A 20,237-nucleotide genomic window follows, 5' to 3' on the forward strand; every position below is an offset into this window, starting at 1 on the left:
CTGTCTCTTCCTTCTCCCCTTCTTTACAAGCTTAAAAAAGAAAATGTAATCATGGAAAGCAGAGAAAAAAACAATGCTCCAAGGTAATATACTAATTTCCTGAGCTCATTGAGAAATTTAAACATAGTAATATATGCTGTGATGCCTTGCCCTTATTTCCCCTCTGGAACTGAAGCACCAATACCCTGGCCACTGGAAAAAATCAGATACTGCAATTTTGCAGACCAGCTTGGGACAACTCTGAAGGGCCAGCCAAGCTCTAGGACTCTTGTTCCAGTAGGTAGGACTGAGTCTTCTCCTTCAGTCCAAGGCCCCCTTATCACTTCTTTATGGATGTATGTCCCAAGGGCACCTGAAGAAATCTTCTGCATAAAGCTGTTTCAGATTCAGTGTCTGGGAGCCCAACATAAGCAAGTAGATACATAATTTTGTTTATATTTCATGCAAAGGATTATAATGGAAAAGGGAATTACAGTAAATATCCCTTTAGGTTATGCCTTAACTTGAGTTTTTATGTACCCTCTACCTTCTTTTCCCCCTACCAAAATGTGTTCTACCCACCACACTGCCAAGTCCAAAATCTCTCTAAACATCCAGCGGCTGTAGTCTCAGTAACACTCCCCATATGCTTGTCTTGTTAGGACTACCCTATTCAGAAGAGCAGTGGAAAAGTTCAAGACTAAAGAGCAGCTCAAAATCGAGACCAGAGGTTAATAAGCTATCTGGTACTTCAAAGACAAAAGGATAGGTGATGATACTTTGAAAACGGCATCCAAGGGTGCAGGATAATAACATGTAGCAATTAATCTGTCTCCTACTCATTCCACACACTTAATTCTCTCTCCAGTTTCTACAGTCACTCTTGCCCTTCCTCATTCTCTTTTTCCTTCTCACACTAACCTTCCTAAATCCATCCTAGGCTATGAAATAATATTTAAAAAAAATATGTTGACTGAATAAAACTGCACATTTTAAAAAATTTTTATTTGAAAATTAGATGACTTGAGTAGCTGGCCTAAAAATGAGATTCCCTAAACTAATTGAAATAAGTTAATATTTATTTGAGTATGAAACTCTTGACCTTTTCCTATGATTGATAGTCTGGATAGTAAAAAACAAATGTAATCTCCTTTCTAAAGTATCTCTGTCTTATTCTAGGAGAATCTCTGGAGTTATTTGGTCAAGGGAATCATTTCTGAATTGATTCTGTAAGACACAAAGAAAATAGAGATTGGAAGGAATCAAATTCAAACAACAAGCCTAAGACTGCAAAAGGAAGAATGAAATATCGAGTTAAATATTTTACAGCATTTAAGGTGAAAATGTTGCCTCACTAAATTTTTCCAAATTTTTAGTGTATTAAATATTTTTTAATTCTCGTTTTTATAATATAAACAAGGGTGGGTATGAGGTAGAGATTGCAGAGACCCAAAAAGTAAACAACTCTTTTCAAGGAGTTTTAGGTCAGTGGATGTTAATTCTATGTTGTCCCTGAATTGAGGAGAAAGGACAGAAGAAAGAACATTGAAATACAGAGAGATGTGAAACCATCTGGCTCAGTGTGAAGGGCAAACCTAAAAGAGCCGAATCTCTTAGGAAAAACCAGTTTTCATTCATCGTGAATGTACACTCACAGGTTGTTTAAATAATCATAACAATTAAGTGAAAATATTCTAACCAGCCAGAAAGAGCTTAGCATCCAATACTGTACTGTTGAGACAAATACATCCCTAACTTGGAAGTGTAACAAAGGCTGCTGCTTTACCTTTTTAAGCAAATAGCTTTCTGACCATATTCATAGATTAGAATGTCTGACTATATTTAAATTGTGAGCTAGCAGTTAATCATATTAACAATGTTCTGCTTCATCCACTTCAATAGAGTGTTCCATTATCTAAAAGCTCTGAGTGTTGATATTTTATTGAGAATAAACATTTGCCTTTGAAAATCTGGCAGTGGTGTAGAAAATTTTAACTTTGTGCTTGTTCTTTGCTATGCTTCTGTGCTCTGAAGCAGGTTTCTTGCATATCATAACCCAAACTGTTTACATTACTAAAATAAGAACTTATAAAAATATTTAAATACATTAATATATCCTGGGACTGTGTCTGATCAAAATAACTACCATAGAAACCCAAAACACATTGTCGATTGGGTCAGAAGTCTATTCAACAGATACTACATTCTATTTTAAACAGGAATGCCAACACATATTAAGTAGACTAGTGTGAGTTTATTTTCTAAGAACAAATTCTCCTCTTCAATAGTAATATTCCCTTGCTATAGATCCTTTTGTGATGTTTGTGTTTCTGAATGGGATGCTATACCATAAATGGTAAACTTCTTTACCTATTTGTTAGGCACTTGTATTTCTATTAATTACACTACACACCCCTTTTTGACATCTAATCTATAGCTCTCCAAGGTGAATTTGTTTAAATGATTGACAGGATGACAATGAAAGTCCTTAAACATTCAACATTTAAATATTCAAATATTGGATATGACTGAAAGGAACTTGAGAGCACAAAAGGGTTTATTTAATGTAACAAAGATCAAAGATAGAAGATTTTGACTCAAAGATGGATACAGTTTCCAAACAGACCTTGCAAGCTACAAAATTGTGGACAACTTTTGATGTATCTGCCCCACACAAAACCTCTTTCTTTGGAGCAGTCCTTTATCTTACCCTCAGGAAAGGACCCCTAGAGTCAAGTTCATGCTGTCTCACTCTTCCTTCTTTGAATAGAAATGATTAGCTCATGGCAAACATGACTTTGGAGAAGTCAGTCTATAAGCAAGACTGAGGCCATCAGAATGTCTCTCAGGGGGACTTAAAAGAAAGAGAGTTGGACCCTGCTCAGTTGAGTGGCATACCAAGGTTGTATGATCTAGGGTTGAGAGAGTCATTTTCAGCTGTGTGCATGGGAAAACAGAAAAAGTCACTGTGTAGAAAAAGAAAAAATGATGCAGTCTCATTGGAAAGTGAAGTAAATTGTCTTTCATTCACAGAGAGATGAAGAATATGGCTTTCAGTTTTTCACTTCCTGTTCCCAATTAGCATACCTGGTGAATGAGGATGAATTTTATGGCCATGGGTTTCTCATATCAAAGAATTCCTATTACCAAAGGATCCCTATTATACCACAGGACCACTGTCTAAGATGTATAGCATATTATACTTGATTATTACTGGCTTTTAACACATGAAATCATAAATTAATACTAATTAATATATATTAATTATGCATATTCTCTCTTCCAAACTCACCATAAGCTTTTTTAAGGAAAACCATGTCTTAAACCTATTTATAACTTTATTTTCTAGCATGAGATCACTCAGTAATAGATGACGGTATGTTTATTTAATAGCTATGAGAGCTACTTTTAGACTTTAGCATGTTTCCCTATATACCAGGTTATCCACTTAGTTCTCAATTTTCCATTTCCATAGAGGTTAGGCTTTGTTAAAAATAACAGAGAATCACAAATGCGAGGATATAAAAATCATCATGTCATATCTGCTTATGTTTTAAATTAGGGTCTTGGGTCCTTTGGGGTTGGGTGTGGCTATGTATCTGTTGATCTATCTGAAGGAGATCATAGTTCAGTGAAGACACCTATTGTGGGGATCTAGCGTGAGAGAGGAAGACACATCAACACACCTCAATCTAGAAGGTGTCCTTGACAAAGACCCAGGATCCAGCTCAGTGGTTACAGGAGAAAGTTAAGTACCTCAGAGATTCATCTATTATTTATAATACATTAATCCTAAACACATATGTCCACTAGAAAGTTCAGTCAAAACTTATTCTTACTCAGTGGAAATCTTGGCTATGGTGTCACAAGAACCGTACTCTACGCCTGTGAAGATTTCCTTGCAGTGCACTGTCCTGACACCGTTAAGCCAGTCACCTGTTGTTCGGAAGGTAGTAATGTCGACGTTGCTTTGGTCCAGAAGAAGGTTTGATGGCCTGCAAGAAAAGAAAATACCAATAGGAGAGAGATCAGGAGTCAGCAGAGTTGCTACGTGTCCAAATTCGACACCAACATCAGCAGGACCTTCCAGACTTCACGTAGCATTCCTGTTTATTTGTGAAATTTATGTACTATGAAGTCTTCATCTGCTCAAGCTGGCAGCTTGCAAGAATACTGTGTAGTGCTCCCCTTCTGCACTCACGTCTGCTTTTTAAATTACTGAAACTTTGCCAGTGAAAAGCATAAATATATCCATACATACTTTTATAATTTAATTTGTTTAACCATTAGCAAAGATGGTGATAATTTAGGTTACAGTTATAGCTGACACAACACACTGAATACTCCTCTGTCTGCTTTGGTGGATGGATATGGTTTCCAACGTTAAATCCTGGCTACTGGATGTTCACCTGTAGACACTGTGAAGGTTGCTGTCTAAGGGACAGTTTGAACAACCTGGACTATACTTACAGCAGGACATAAAGTCAGCACAGACTTAGATAATGTCACAATGTCATTAAAAATAAAAATTACAAAAAGAATAGAAAAAAGTAGATGAGTGACAATAAGTGAAATTCTCAAAAATATGACAACATCAAATAGATTTATAATATATATACGGAAGTAGATGATAGATAGATAGACGTTGTGACTATGACTTTTATTGCACAATATAATCAGCATTAACAAGAACTTTTAGGATTGCTTTATATAATTACAGGTCTTACTATAGATCTATGACCAGCTGCAAGATCTGGTGAATCAAAGGAACAAAAGAAATGGAGGAAACCATATTTTCATCCCTGAAGAACCAAGAGAAGTATCCTATTGGTAAACTGCCTGGGTTGCCTTTTCAGCTCTCAGTGGCCTCTTTGACTGTCCTTTGACTCATAAGCCTGGAACCAGTCACCAAGTGGACACTTGATTGTCCTCTTTATTCTTTCCTCTTAGGATGGGAGCTTGAGTAAATAGTAGTTATGAAGGCCTTTACTTTGAGATGAATAATAATAGTAAAAACAACAACAGAAATAAGGATTATATTGAACATTTATGAGCACTTACAATATTAAGCATAACACACAGATATGAAGGACTTTAATCCTTACATTAGTTAGGCACTGATGCTATGCCTCTATAATATATGTGGAAGCTAAAACTAAAATTAAGCGACAAATCAGAGTCCTGCCCACATTTAAAAGGAATTTTTAATTGGGAGATTTCCATTGATATTTTAAAAAATTTTTGTTGGAGTATAGTTGATTTACAATGTTGTCTTAGTTTCTGCTGTACAGCAAAGTGAATCACTTGTACATTTACATATATCCACTCTTTTTTAGATTCTTTTCCCATATAGGTCATTACCGAGTATTGAGTAGAGCTCCCTGTGCTATACAGTAGGTCCTTATTAGTCATCTATTTTATATATAGTAGTGTATTCTTGTCAATCCCAATCTCCCAGTTTATTCCTTCACACCCCCCCAACCCCCGGTGACCACAAGATTGCTTTCTACATCTGTGACTCTATTTCTGTTTTATAAATAAGTTCATTTGTACCATTTTTTAAGATTCCACATATAAGTGATATACAAATGGCCAAAAAGCACATGAAAAGATTATTCACTAATTATTAGAGAAATGCAAGTCAAAGCTACAATGAGGTATCCCCTCACACTGGTGAGAATGGCCATCACCAAAAAACCTACAAACAATAAATGCTGGAGAGGGTGTGGAGAAAAGGGAACCCTCCTACACTGTTGGTGGGAATGTAAATTGGTACGGCCACTATGGAAAACAGTACAGAAGTTCCTTAAAAACCTAAAAATAGAGCTACCATATGATCCAGCAATCCCATTCCTGGGCATATATCTGGAGAAAACCATAATTAAAAAAGATACATGCACCCCAATGTTTACTGCAACACTATTTACAATAGCCAGGACATGGAAGCAACCTAAATGTCCATCAACAGAGGAATGGATAAAGAAGATGTGGTACATATATATACAATGGAATATTACTCAGCCATAAAAAAGAATGAAATAATGCCATTTGCGCAATATGGCTGGACCTAGAGACCGTCATACTGAGTGAAGTAAGTCAGACAGAGAAAGACAAATATCATATGATATCACTTATATGTGGAATTTCCATTACTATTGATGATATTTCTCCAACCCACTCCCTAATATACAAGACACGCTTAAGTGTGAGGTTAAGATTCTGAAATCTGAACAAACATGCCCTGAACCTGTGTGCTATTGTTGGGAATACAAGAGAGGATTGTAAATTCATTTGGATTTTGATGGGGAGACATTAAATTTATCTGATAAAAATAAAATTTTAATTAAAAATAAGTTTAACTATTTGATAAAAATGAAAATTTAACACAATTTTAGTGCTCAGTTTAAGAAAACACTGAGAACATGACAGTTTGGTTCTGCCTATATTTGCATGCTCTGTGGAAAATATAGATCAATAACTAGTTCCCTCCTTGTCAAGATTTGTGAAGTGGAGATAGCTGAATATGGAGGACTTTTCAAACTTCATTCCATTAGACTAAATTCAACTGCTTCAATCCTCTCTACCTCAAGTGATTGAATTATAAATTAAAAATTAAAATTATGGAGTTTGTAATTTGTATTATGCGTTACGGTTTAGTTTTAACTAATCCTCACAGGTTATCTAAGAGAAAGAAAGAATCAGAAATTAGGTACTATTTTACAAAGCATTAATTTTATTTCCTTTAGGGATACCTAGAACATCATAAAATATAAATATAACATTTTATACATTATTCTCTTCTGGAATATTACATAAATAATTTTCTATAATTCTTTAAATTACCCACCTGAAAAAGAAGAAAAAGTTTTTTTTTTAAATCATTGAAAATGTCTTGCTTATGCTTTTTTCCTAAGAACTTGAGGAATTACAGATATAGATATACAACCCGGGGCCCAAAATGTATACATTATTCTTGGGTTGTTTTGTATGACCATCATGAATGACATAGCCTTGGTCATTGGCCAACATTAGATATAACATTGGACCCATTGGACAAGACTTGGAATCAGTAAACAAAATTGAGTAGCATTACATCAGATGTGAGAAAATTTTATAAGAAAAATGAAGTGAGACCTAGAAAGGAGACAATAAAGTACTAGACTATCTACAGGCATGCAAGCAAACACACATACACACACACTCATACCCCGCAGCTTGAATTGCTACAGTAGCTGAAGCACAGAATCTAATGTCGACCCTTGTCGACTCTTGGTCCCATGAATAGCAATACTTTTTTATTTATAGGTTTGTGGGTATGAAGAATCAAGCCCCAGGACATTTATTCAGAATATTTATGAAGTATGCCTAATAGCAAAATGCAGAATTTTCCCCTCTAAATTCAAAATGGTTTGTATTTTTAAACTCAACAGTATAGTCAGACTCAACAAGAATTTAGAGAAAATTAGTATAAACAAATTGAAATAAAACAGGATGTGCGGATTAAGGATTAGAGTGACCCCAACTGAGTCTTTCTGTTTATTACTTGGATCAAAGTATAAGGAAGACAAAGAAGGACCTAATTTTAATGCCAGTGACCTAGGAATAACCAGCCCTGCAAAGTATCATTTTTCCACTTCCAGGATTTCTCTGGGGAATTCAAATAAAAATTGGTTCCTTTCCTCCTCTGAGAGGACATCTGGTGAGTTTATCAATGGATAGGAATTTGTCTCTCACTGTGAAGAGCCTGTGATGTCTCTTCATGCACACCAGGGGAATGTGGGCTTTTTGAGCAGCTGCAGGCATTGGCGTTTTTTTAGACCCAGCCCCAGACATTGGGTCTGAAGGGGAAATTTATAGGCTGGGTGATGTGCACAGTGAGCTCACACTTTTACTAGACAAATTAGATAGGTTTCAATCCGTGCAGCTGTAAACGATGTCCTGCAGAGTTCCACCTGATCTTTTACAGCTTTTCATAAATCAGTACCTACTGGCCACAGACTGCAGTCATTAAAAAGAAATCATGGAAATTACATGTTTGCTCAGGGGAAACAAAAAATAACTTTCTTCCCTTTCTTCCTCTCTCCTTGTATTTAGGTTTGTGAATTATTCTTTTGTGGATTTTCATACTGCTGCATTAAAGAGGTACACATATATATTTTTCCCATCAACTCCTATTTTATCTGTAAGTGGTCGTACCAACTAGCACCAGATACTGGGGAACAAATGTCAATAAATAACTGCTAGTCCCAAGAATATCTTCTCATAATGATCTTATTTCAATATTGCACTAGAATTCTAAACTCTAAAATTGAATGTTAAGTTATTCTTTTATAACATAAAAAGACTCCTTTGGGTTTACAGAGGGCTTAATTTTTATGTATTAAAAATACTGACTAATACACATTTCTTGAATGAATAAGTAGATGCCTACTGAGTCTAGAAGTAAATATTAATAATATTGGAGGTGTATTCTATACCACTATAATTACCTGCTTTTTGTCTGTGGTTGTGAATAGTTTCAGGGACCATATTAAAACTTAAGGGTAATTTCTCAAAAGCAAAATGTTAATTATATCTACCTTTATTATTGCCTGATATATAAAATAGTAATATAGTTTTTCAATACCTTTTATAATTTATTGTTAACATTTTAATTTCAAATGGTGTCATTACATTTCAAGGGGAAAATTTTGTACTTGCCAATTTTTTAAATGCAAATATTTGATTTTTTTATCTCTAAAGTTAGAAATTCCAGATAGGAATAAACGAATTTAACTTGTCATCAGTAACTAAAAATAATTTTAAATATATATAGTTCCCAACAGGAGACTAGTATATAAATAACACATTAAGGAGGAGTAAAGTCATTGTGTTTATTTTGATTGTCTCTAGGCTTTAAGGACAAAAATCTTAGCAGTTATAGCTATTACATCTGGTTTAATTTCTCCCAGTGGTAAAATTACCTGCTTTGATTTTTAAGATTTAAAAAAAAAGAGATCACCTGGGTATTTGAAATATTTGCTTCCCTCTAAAAGGTTCTGTATCATATTTGTTCATGAGGAAAGTCACCCTGTCAGTTTCAGAATTAGAGGTCAAAGTCATTTTGAGAAACAGATTGTTTTTTGGTCATCAGACTTCTCTTAAAGGATATAATATTTGTCAAAACAGCAGTTATTCTCAAAAAGAATTATATTTTGTTCTTTTAGAGATAAGAAGTATTTTATTAATGCTAATTTAGTGCCATTAACAGGTAAAAATTACAAGTACTGCTTATTTTTGTTCCTATTTATTCTGCAACTTAATAAACATAAATCCCTACAAGTTAGCAATCAATGCAATGGAACAATATATTTTAAATCATTTCAATTAAATTAACTAAGTATAATTGGGTCTTCAGAATCTTAGTCTAAATATTTTAAATATATTGTTTAAGTCTTTATACCATAAATTCCTTTACCTTCACTTTAGAACCTTATTCCAAATAAATTGAATGTATTATTTAATTCTTTATGCCAAAAATTTGTATTCTATAAATTTACAATAGTCTTGAAGAATCCAATGCCCTGGCACATGAAAATTTTGTGAATTTGAAGAACACGTCTATTTCGTTTTATATACATAAATATCCAAAAAAGAAAAAGGCATCTTACTGCCTGAATAGAAATGAATTAATCCATCTGTTATTTTTCTCTATTTTTAGTCTTTTAAATTTTTTAATTTAACTACATTCATGAAAGTAATTTAATCAATTTATTTAAATCCAAGAGATATATTTTATACATAATGTAAAGCTAATTGTCTATTATATAATACATAAATATATGTAATAAATAATCATATTATATGTATTACATAAATGTATATTATATAAAACTAATCTTCAAAATAGTTTCTTTTAAAAATGAATTTTGCTGGCTTCCCTGGTGGCGCAGTGGTTAAGAATCTGCCTGACAATGCAGGGAACACGGGTTCGAGTCCTGGTGCAGGAAGACCCCACATGCCACGGAGTAACTAAGCCCATGAGCCACAACTACTGAGCCTGCGCTGTAGAGCCTGGGAGCCACAACTACTGAAGCCTGTGCACCTAAAGCTCATGCTCCAAAACAAGAGAAGCCACCGCAATGAGAAGCCCGCTCAAGGCAACAAAGAGCAGCCCCCTCTCGCCGCAACTAGAGAAAGCCTGTGCGCAGCAATGAAGACCCAATGTAGCCAAAAAATAATAATAATAAAATTAATTAATTAAAAAAATAAAATGAATTTTGTTTATTTTTTAATTTGTGTAACATATTTGTAGTATTTGTTGTGTAGTAGAGAAAATTTATCATTCTAAGACCATTTTCTATTTATTTTTCTAGCAATATTTTCTATCAAGAATATCTTTAAGAAAAATTTCTCCATTTCTTACCAAAAGGAAGGGAGCTTTACTTTTACCCTTTTATACATGTGTATTATGACTATATTTTTCATTTTTTCTGAATTTCTCAAAAGCATTATTTTCACATTGCCACTTCCTTTTCATCATCCAATTATAACTAAATCTCTTAAAATTTCATATCTCATCTATCACTCTAAAAGAATCAAAATAGTTAGCTAAAGAGAATTCAATGTCCTTCTCATTGCTTATTGAGTGGCTTTTTTCCTCAGTTGTCTTTTTTTGCCTACGCTTTTGCACCTTTTGATAATACAGTTCATTCTATCTAGTTTTGGAAAATTCCTTGGGCTGTGGTTTCTGTAATGGTTGAAGTCTCATTCCTAACTCTGGCTGTTCCTGTTTCTACCTACCATTTCATATTCTTCTGCTCTGTAATTGGTACCGTTCTCCAAAGCTCTAAACAGACCACTTTCTTTCTCTCTGGGTGGAAGTGTATGCAGTGGATTATTGTTCTGAGATAATAATTAATGTTGTATATATTTTTCCTTCTAGGATTGCCACCTACTGGCTTGACTGGCTCTGTAGTCCCCTTATAAGGAGCTTGAACTCTCCATAAGCTACCACCACACCCTGTTACACACTGTAGAAGCATTCACTCATTTCAATCAGCTTCTTAGCTCTTGTAGATTTTTGAGGTCATGACTTCTGCACTAAGGGACTGAGGCATTTAGATGCTTCAGAAACACTCCCGGCCACAGGGCAGCACAGAAGCAGCAAGGAGAAGTTCAAAAGTTCAGTCTGGGAGATTGGGGGAGGGGTGTGTGTCTCAGTGTCAACCTATGTGGACAAATGCCCTCCACTCTTCACTGATTAAAGTCTCCCTATAATCCATGGGATATGAGAGCTTTAACTAGAAATTAAATTATTATTAGGAGAATACAGATGGATATATCGATATTTGTGGTGAAAATCAGCATGACTAGACCAAGATTTGTACCTTCTAAATACATTTCTAATGGTGTTTTTTAAAAATTATGTTTGCAGAGAGAAGGCTCCAAATTGGATTCCTAGCTTTAATCTCTCCCCCAGTTTGAGATGTAAATTTCCAATTTCTTGTAGGACTCACTCCCATTATGTCCGAAATGCTCATTTGCCTCACAGAGCTGTTCTTCCTTCTGCCCTTCCTACCTCTGTCAGTGGGAGCACTGTTCTCAGAGTCCCCCTTGTTCAACTGGAAGTACTCTCTGATACTTTCTCTGTCACTCTGCACATCTCACCAGTCACCATGTCTTATAATACTTCATTACAACTTTTTTTTTTTTTTTTTTTTTTTTGCGGTATGCGGGCCTCTCACTGCTGTGGCCTCCCCCGCCGCGAAGCACAGGCTCCGGACGCACAGGCCCAGTGGCCACGGCCCACGAGCCCAGCCGCTCCGCAGCACGCGGGATCCTCCCAGACCGGGGCACGAACCCGTGTCCCCTGCATCGGCAGGCAGACTCCCAACCACTGCGCCACCAGGGAAGCCCATTACAACTTTTTGAATTTACACCTTTTCTTTTTATTTTCTCTGCTCTACCCTAGCATAAGTCCTTCCCAAGACTACTGAAATCACCTCCCTACTCCTTATCATGAACTATTCCCCTCCAGCTATTCTAGGTATAGATGCAGTGAACTATTCCACAGGCACAATGTAATATATCATTTAAGCATCTTCAATGGCTTTTCTTTTCCTCACGGACAAAAGTCCAGATTTCTAGAGATGACATTAAATCTTCCATTACCTGGTGAAATCATCTATCAGGTTCTTTTCTCATAATTTCCTTTCTTACGCTGTATTATAGCAGAAATGTATTATGCAATGTAAATGGAAGTATCCTAAGTTTTTGTGTGTTTTACTTTTTTGTACAGTGTTCCCCTAGCCTGGTATGATCTTATCTTGTTATCTGCTGGTAGAAATTTCATCCATCAACCAAAAGTCACTTCTCTGCAACTGCCTGATAATCTGACAGCTAAAAGTAAACTCATCCTTCCTTCATGATTCCTAAAACCTTGTCTTCTTGCTCTAATAATTACATATTCTGAGGGATATTACAGTTGACTTTGAACAACACAGGGGTTAATTTATAGTTGGCCCTCCCCATTCTTATCTCTTATCTGAGGTTCCTCGGCATCCTCAGATTCAACCAACCACAAACCCTGTATTAGTGTAGTATTTTCCATTCAAAGGTATCTGTGTATAAGTGGACCCATACAATTCAAACCCATGTTGTTCAAGGGTCAATTATATAGTATTTCCGAACTTTTCTTTTCCTCCTATTTTCAAAGGCAAGCTGTTGCAGTTGAAGGCTGTGTCTCTTTACCTGTATAAGCACCACAGGGCCTAGTATAATGCCTCACACAAAGTAACTGCTAAACAAACATTTGTATCTTCATATTCATATAGTCAAAACTTCAAATTTATTCATGTCTCCTCCAATTACTCTACTTTTAGGAAAATAAATCAATTACCAGAAAACAAACATAGCATAAAATTTAATATAACTTCCCTTCCCTTCTTACCACTTCTTGCAACATACAAGTAAGTTTTGAATCTGGTACACCGTGACCACCTGCTTAAACACCTTCCCCACTTTCAGCAGTGATATTCACAAAGACACTCTCACTGTAAGATTCTTTGGAAATGTTTCTGTTATGAATCATCAACTCTAAGGAAGGCTGAAGAGTAAAATAATGCATTATAGAAAGATTTCTGTAACAGTATATGAAATAAAATTTGCCATAAAACTAACTAGACACAGGCAGATTCTGGAAAACAACATCCCTATAAAAAATAATAGAATGATATTGTTTTTCCTAAAGGACTTTATAGGCATAATTCTATATATTGATCTAAATAACTAAGTCATTGAGAAATTTGAATCCTTGGTGCCATCCACAGACTCAGATTGAGACAGTCTCCAAGTGTGTTGAGGAGACTGTTTCTGGAGTTGAGTTGACAGAAAGGGAAACATGAGATTTGCTTAGGAGAAAATTTTAAGCTTTTACCATTATGACTAATGTCTGCAGAAATCTGTATAATGAATAGGAATAAAACTAGAATATTTTTCTAAAAATTGTATCTCTGTTGAAATGGAAATTTATTATTATTCTAGTAAATATGTATTTATGTGCTTAACAGATATGTATTGAATTTCCAGTATCAACATGGTAATACAAAGGCAGCATGGCATCTGATCTCACAGGGCTGAGTTAATTGGAGGAATGGATACATAGAAAGAAAATGCACACAACTGGATTAAAATTATGATGAAAAACGAGGACATAGTGGCCCATGAAAGAATAATGGTGTTGACCTTTAAATCATGTTGCCAGAGAATGCCTCAATTAAGACAAGATGTAGAAGCTGCTTTCTAAGGGAAGATGAATGCAAAGAAGAATCTTAAGACAAAGAGAACAGCGTGTGCTACTGTCCTCATGTATGAAATGCTTTGACTTTCTGAAGGAACTTGAGGTTGGTCACTGAGGCTAGAGTACTATTTAAGTGAAAGTAGCACAGGTTGAAAGGTGGAAATTCCTCTCCCCCAGCAAAGCAGTTGCGTAAATCAAATAGTGTCACATCTCTGCTTTAAATGTCTTAATGGGTTCCTCATGCATTTCAAAAAATTCCAAAGTTTTCACCATGACCTGGGTAGCCTCAAGTGTTCTGGCTTCTGTTTGCCTTCTTGTGACACACTCTTCCTTTCCCTACTGCTCTTCGGTTATGTTGTTGTCCCTCTGCCACTTCCTAGAACTCTCCAGACTCATCTGCAGATTCTTTTTCCTGTGCCAAGATCCTTTTTCTAAAAATATTTTTATGGAGGAGATGGTTCTTTATAAATCTGGCTTGGACTTCCCTGGTGGTCCAGTGGTTAAGACTCAGTGGTCCCAACACAGGTTCAATCCCTGGTCGGGGATATAAGATCCCACATGCTGCGTAGCACAGCCAAAAGAAAAGAAAAGAAAAGAAAAAATCTGGCTCTTTTCCTTTTTTTAGTTCTCAGCTCAAACATCACCTCCTCAGAGGGCTTTTTCCTCAACCACCCTTTAATAATCTATCACAACCTTTTATTTATTTCCTTCCTATAATCTGTGCTTGTCTATTATCTACTGTACATCTTCCATAATGTAAGCTCCAGGATGGTAGGGACCATATTTGTCTTCATCACTGTACTCCAGCGTCTGCACATGACTAGCACATAGTAGCTTAGCATATAATAAATAGTTGTTGAAAAAATGAAGAAATGACTATTTGAATAAAAGAAATGACATTGGAGGAGCAGGGCTATTTAAACAATCAAAATGAATGCAGATTTTTTTCCTAAGTATAATGGAAATTCAAAATTGGTTATAAAGAGGTGACTGAAATTATATTATATGTATATATTATATGTATATAATTTATCAATATATTTTTATCAATATATAATTTATCAATACATATATATCAATACATATATCAATACAATACATATCAATACATATATATATCAATACGTATATTTATCAATACACTATGTCCTCATATGTATTGATAAATACATGTATTTATCAATACAATATATAATTTATCAATGTATATATATTGATAGGAAAATTCTGAAGGCTCTGTGACAAGATGCTTGGCGTGGGACAAGAATGGACGCAGAGGACACATCAGGAGGCTACTGCAGTGGTCTAGATCAGAAGCAGAAAAAGTCATAGGAGAGAATGTTTGTAGTGAAAAGGGAGAGAAATGGATCATGTTGACCCAGTGATCACCTGGGTCAAAGTGTGGAGAGCAAGAATGAGGTACTAAGACTGGCTATAATCCTGAATGGGTAAATGAATAGGTGCTGGTGTATTCAACCAAATTTGGAAGGCAGTGGAAGGATGAGGCAATCAGGAGAAAATAAAAAGATAAAATTTGAATGCTAAGTTTTGAGATGTGTGTGAGACTCTTACTGGAGAAGTTTGGCTGTGAAGGGTGATAAAAAAATAAGGAAGTAGTTGGCAGAGATGTGGGGCTAGCAGAGGTGATGTTGACAAATAACATCTTCTAAATTTCCTTGATGATAAAAATCCCCTTGAGTTCTTATCAAATGTCCAAATTCCATTTCCCTTTCCTGCAGATTCCAAATTAGTAGCTTGGGTTAGACTTTGACATTTGTGCATTTAATAAGTTCTCCTGATGATTCTTGTATTAGGGAAATTTGAGAAACAACGTAATAATAGAACATATTTTTATGGCAATGATCTTGCAGAAATAAAGAGCCTGCATATGCAGGAGAGAGAGAAAGAGCCTGGGTATGCAGGGGATAGAGAGAGGGAGAGAGAAAGGATTTGCCTCTGACATTGAAAGGACACTTCCTCTCTTCTAATTCGAGGTAAGAAGAACTTTCCTCTCTTGTAATTAGAGGAAAAAAGAACAAGATGGATGGGTGCAGGCGCCAGTTTGTTTTTGTTTTGCTGCTGGAATTTCCCATCTGATGGCTTGTATTTTCTCAATAAAGCATGTGGCAAGGGCATCACTGGAAAATTAAAGGGGAAAGGGAATGAGTTTAATCAGTTATGAAAAAGAATAGAATAATCGTTGTCAAAAGTGGGAAAGCAAATTTTCTAAAGAAAAATAAGATCTCTTGAGATTGTTGCATGGTAATTTGAGGTTGTTGTAAATAAATTTATAATAGCACAATCTGCCCACTGTGTATTTTTTTTTTTTTTTTTTTTTTTTTGCGGTACGCGGGCCTCTCACTGTTGTGACCTCTCCCGTTGAGGAGAACAGGCTCCGGACGCGCAGGCTCAGCGGCCATGGCTCACGGGCCCAGCCGCTCCGCGGCATGTGGGATCTTCCCCGACCGGGGCACGAACCCGCGTCCCCCGCATCGGCAGGCGGACTCTCAACCACTGCGCCACCAGGGAAGCCCGCCCACTGTGTATTTTAATGGCAATAAGTAAATATATAAACACAATTTCTAAAACTTTTATATTTAATGAATTAAGATGGGTGGCACTTCTTAGAAAAATAGTTTCCCTAAAATTGCATGCTTTGTGACAAAATACAGGGGATATATTAAGGTATTAAAAAATACATATTAGGATAAAAATATTCAATGTACTTCAATAAGAATGGAATAGTGAATGGAAAAAAATTTTAATACGAGGGTATATCCTCACATAATATGATCTGATATTAAGAATTTTCCCACATAGAATTGGATTTAAATATCTCTTGATCATATTACATGAGTTAGTCTTTATATTGATATTGATCCTATGGAAGTGCTTTGAATGCTCTTTTATGATATGGAAAGAATTGAAAAGATGTTCTTTTTTGCTACGATTGCTATTGAGTAAAGATCAAAAGAAATGGCTTCAGGGTGCAAAATGAGGACCATATGTCCCAGGAAGGGCAAGTTTGTTATCCTGTTGGTTGTTAAACTGTCAGGTGGATTTCCAAAAAAAGCCTGTACAGTCTGTCTCTGAAATTTAGGACAGAGATTCATCCTTGCAGGATAAGTTATCAATAGTTTTACCTACTGAATATATATTACTAAGTTCAATATTAGTGACCCCCCCTAAAAGTTATTTCCAACAAATAATCTATGATTCTTATATACTGATATTAAGACTTTGATTCAAATTTTCTTTATTCATCTTATTCAAATGTAATGTAAAAACTGGATCATGTATGCTCAGTATAATTGTTCCTATTAAGGTAGAAAAATTATATACTCTATTATAAGTGCATTAGCAAGTGCTCTACCAATTTGAAAGTCACAACTCTTGATAATTGTCAGTAAAACCAACAGATGTGTATAAAAGAAACAAGAAAAGAAAACTCCTATAAGGGATTATATTACATCTTTTACACATGAGTCACTGTAAATCATCATTATGTAGTATGTATACATATCACTTAATACTGTGGAGTTTTGTGCATAGTAGGTGTAGTTCCTTTACTAAAACTCTGTAATTTTCCTTTAAGAGCACACATCATCAAAATGTAAAAGCACTCTTTTTCACTATGTGTACAATGAGAATATAATTGACATTTCTCAAAACCATTAAGACAACTCAATGAGTCTTACCACGGAGAATTACGCATAAAGTCTAATGGACATTGTGCATTCAGCGTTGCCTTATGGCTATGATGTGTTGACATTTGTATGGCTGTCCAGGAACACTGACATTACTTTAGTCTTAGTTTTATCCTTCACAGTGTCTAACAAAGTAATTGGCACACGATATGGGTTAAGCAATTTTTTTTTAATTAAGTCAGGGAAAATTGCATTTCCCTAGCCAGTGCAACGGTTTGGAGGCATTGTTATTATTTTTGAAACTTTATTTTAAATGAGGAATAAATCAGGACTTTGCTAGAATTCCCCACCACTCCAGGAGATTTCCTTTTTTTTGTTTTGTTTTGTTTAAATAGGAGAGAGTGAAAAGGAGCTATGTGTCCAGGGTTTCTATTGTCCAAATACTCAAGCCTGAATGTATACATGCTTCTGGTCAAGAAGGAAGTTAAAAAATCCAGAATTTTATCATTATCATTAAGTAGCATGAAATTTCCTCCTGAAAGTTTAAAAAGGAAAAGAAAACACGTCTCTCTAATCTTGAGGAATATAAGTACCAAAGTATGCAGCTGGGGAAGTGGAAGAAACAAATTAACATCTTGGAGATAGAAAATACATTCATTTCAGAGTGAGTGCAAGATGCAAAATCAAATGTGTCACCTTGCTGCCGCACTGGTGATGATCTTCAGACTGCCTGGGTTCCGGATAAGCTTGTCCAGAATGCTGACAATCTGCTCAAACTTGGGTCTGTTGTTTCTGTCTTTCTGCCAGCAGTCCAGCATCAGCTGATATAACGCAGCTGGGCAGTCCATGGGGGGCGGCAGTCGATAACCCTCATCCACAGCTTTAATTACCTGTGTGAGAAGCAAAGTTTCCAGAGACTTAAGAGTTGGAATTTCTTTTACTTCTTCATGGGCAGGTCACACTTATATGACTATTTCAAAGTTAAGTGAAAAAGTGTTCATTTTAAATTTCTTAAAAGGATAGCAGCTTATTAAATAAATATTATTCATGTCTGAAAATATTATATAAAGGAAGATTGAGGCAGAGAAAGTAGATTTAGGAAAGAAAAGTTTATAAAGTAACTTTCCAGATTAAAATAAAAAGAAATGTTCTATGATATAGGAAATTCAGTAATTTATAAAGAAATTATTATTTGGTAATACAGATTTCTATGGAAACTATACATGAATGAATGAATGCAGAAAAAATTATCACAGATTTTAGTTATATCACAGTTCAAATGGTACCTCTCAAATCGTAGTAAGTTCCTTTGGTAAAAGCCCACGTGCTGCACAGCTAACTGACTATTAGTCCATTCACACTTTTAAATCATGTAAAGTCATGATTTTCAAACTCTACTGTGTATCAGAATCATCTGGAGGACTTATGAATATGCAGATAACTAACCGCTGATTCCATAGCTCTGGGGAAAGGCCTGATAATTTGCATTCCTACAAATTCCCAGGCCATGATAAAGCTGCTGGTCCAGAGACCACATTTTGAGATCCTCTGATACAGAAAGAATTTGGAAAATAGAGATGTGGTAAAGAGAGTCTGATTTTCCCAGTACCATTATAAAACATGGCTTGTTTGAAGAAGTTCAGAAAGGTTTTTATATCCAAATACATTAAAAACAATTTTATATGTGGTGAGTAGGAAATGACTAAAAGCATCTCAGCTTTCCTTCTTATGTGTCTTTGAGATCATGCTCACAGCTTCTGGCTAAGCATAAAAAAACATCTCCAAGTGCTGATCTCACATGCCAATAGCATCCTTTCACTAAGCATTAGCAAAACATGACTTATAAAAACAAAAATCCTTTTGAGTTGTAATAGAAAGTTAAAGATTATTTTCTCTATCCAGAGACTTCAATTTGTATAACTAAATTCATGTGCAAGTTTAATACACTATGAGAAACAACATGCTAGTGATTGGTTGTTTTGTCTGACTTTGGGAAATACTATATTTAAGTAAACAAAACGTTGGCCCAGATGCATTAATTAAGTCTACAAAGGATGGCAGACATGTGTATCTTACTAATGTTACATTGAAACAATTTTGTAGCAAAAATACTTCAAACATTCCCTGATATCTATTGGCTATCTTGTCAGTCACTTATTTTATAAAATTTTATTACAAATGTCTTCACTTTGTCTCATTTCTAAACCCGGGCTTGAGGGAAAAATGTAAATCCTTCAGAGCAACTCATTTGATATCTTTACAAGATTTGGAAGCAATTTCATTTCTTCTAAGTATTCTGTTTCAATGTCACAAACAGGGAGCCACCTGGTTTCATTATGCTCCACTTCCTTGCACAGCTTGATCTCTTAATCCGAACCCATAACTCATAGACTACAAATACTTACATCCTGATTGGACATCTCCCAGTATGGTCTCTCTCCATAGGACATCACCTCCCAGAGAACAATCCCATAACTCCATACGTCACTGGCTGATGTGAATTTACGGTAGGCTATAGCTTCTGGTGATGTCCACCGGATTGGGATCTTCCCTCCCTTGCAATATAAAATCATATATACATACATGATCAATGACTAAAACATATAATATACGTTACCATCTGAAATCTGACTGAATTTGTCAGGGTATTTCTTTTCTGAAATGGAATGCGGGTTTCTTCTGATATATCTTGATATTCTTCTATTTTAATACCAAGGAGTGAGTGGCATACTATTTACTGAAATATTTTCTCAATCAATTTGGGAAGATTTTGAAATGATGAAAGGAAAAAAACATTTGAAAATTGCTAAAATGTTGGCATTTTATGTCAA

The 20,237-nt window shown here is 35.3% G+C and overlaps 1 protein-coding gene across 2 annotated transcripts in view; it reads right to left on the reverse strand.

The window, feature by feature from the left end:
- EPHA3 (EPH receptor A3) overlaps positions 1–20,237 on the reverse strand; it is a 364,896-nt gene that overhangs the window by 5,350 nt on the left and 339,309 nt on the right. For both annotated transcript variants that reach the window (XM_032630294.1, XM_032630295.1), the window contains exons 14-16: positions 19,812–19,961; positions 18,103–18,296; positions 3,819–3,974 (exon numbers count right to left, since the gene is read on the reverse strand). In XM_032630294.1, the coding sequence (XP_032486185.1) occupies positions 3,819–3,974; positions 18,103–18,296; positions 19,812–19,961 (500 nt within the window). The remainder of the gene's footprint in view (positions 1–3,818; positions 3,975–18,102; positions 18,297–19,811; positions 19,962–20,237) is intronic.

The sequence above is a fragment of the Phocoena sinus genome, chromosome 4, assembly GCF_008692025.1.
Source record: "Phocoena sinus isolate mPhoSin1 chromosome 4, mPhoSin1.pri, whole genome shotgun sequence".
NCBI classification, from domain to species: domain Eukaryota; kingdom Metazoa; phylum Chordata; class Mammalia; order Artiodactyla; family Phocoenidae; genus Phocoena; species Phocoena sinus.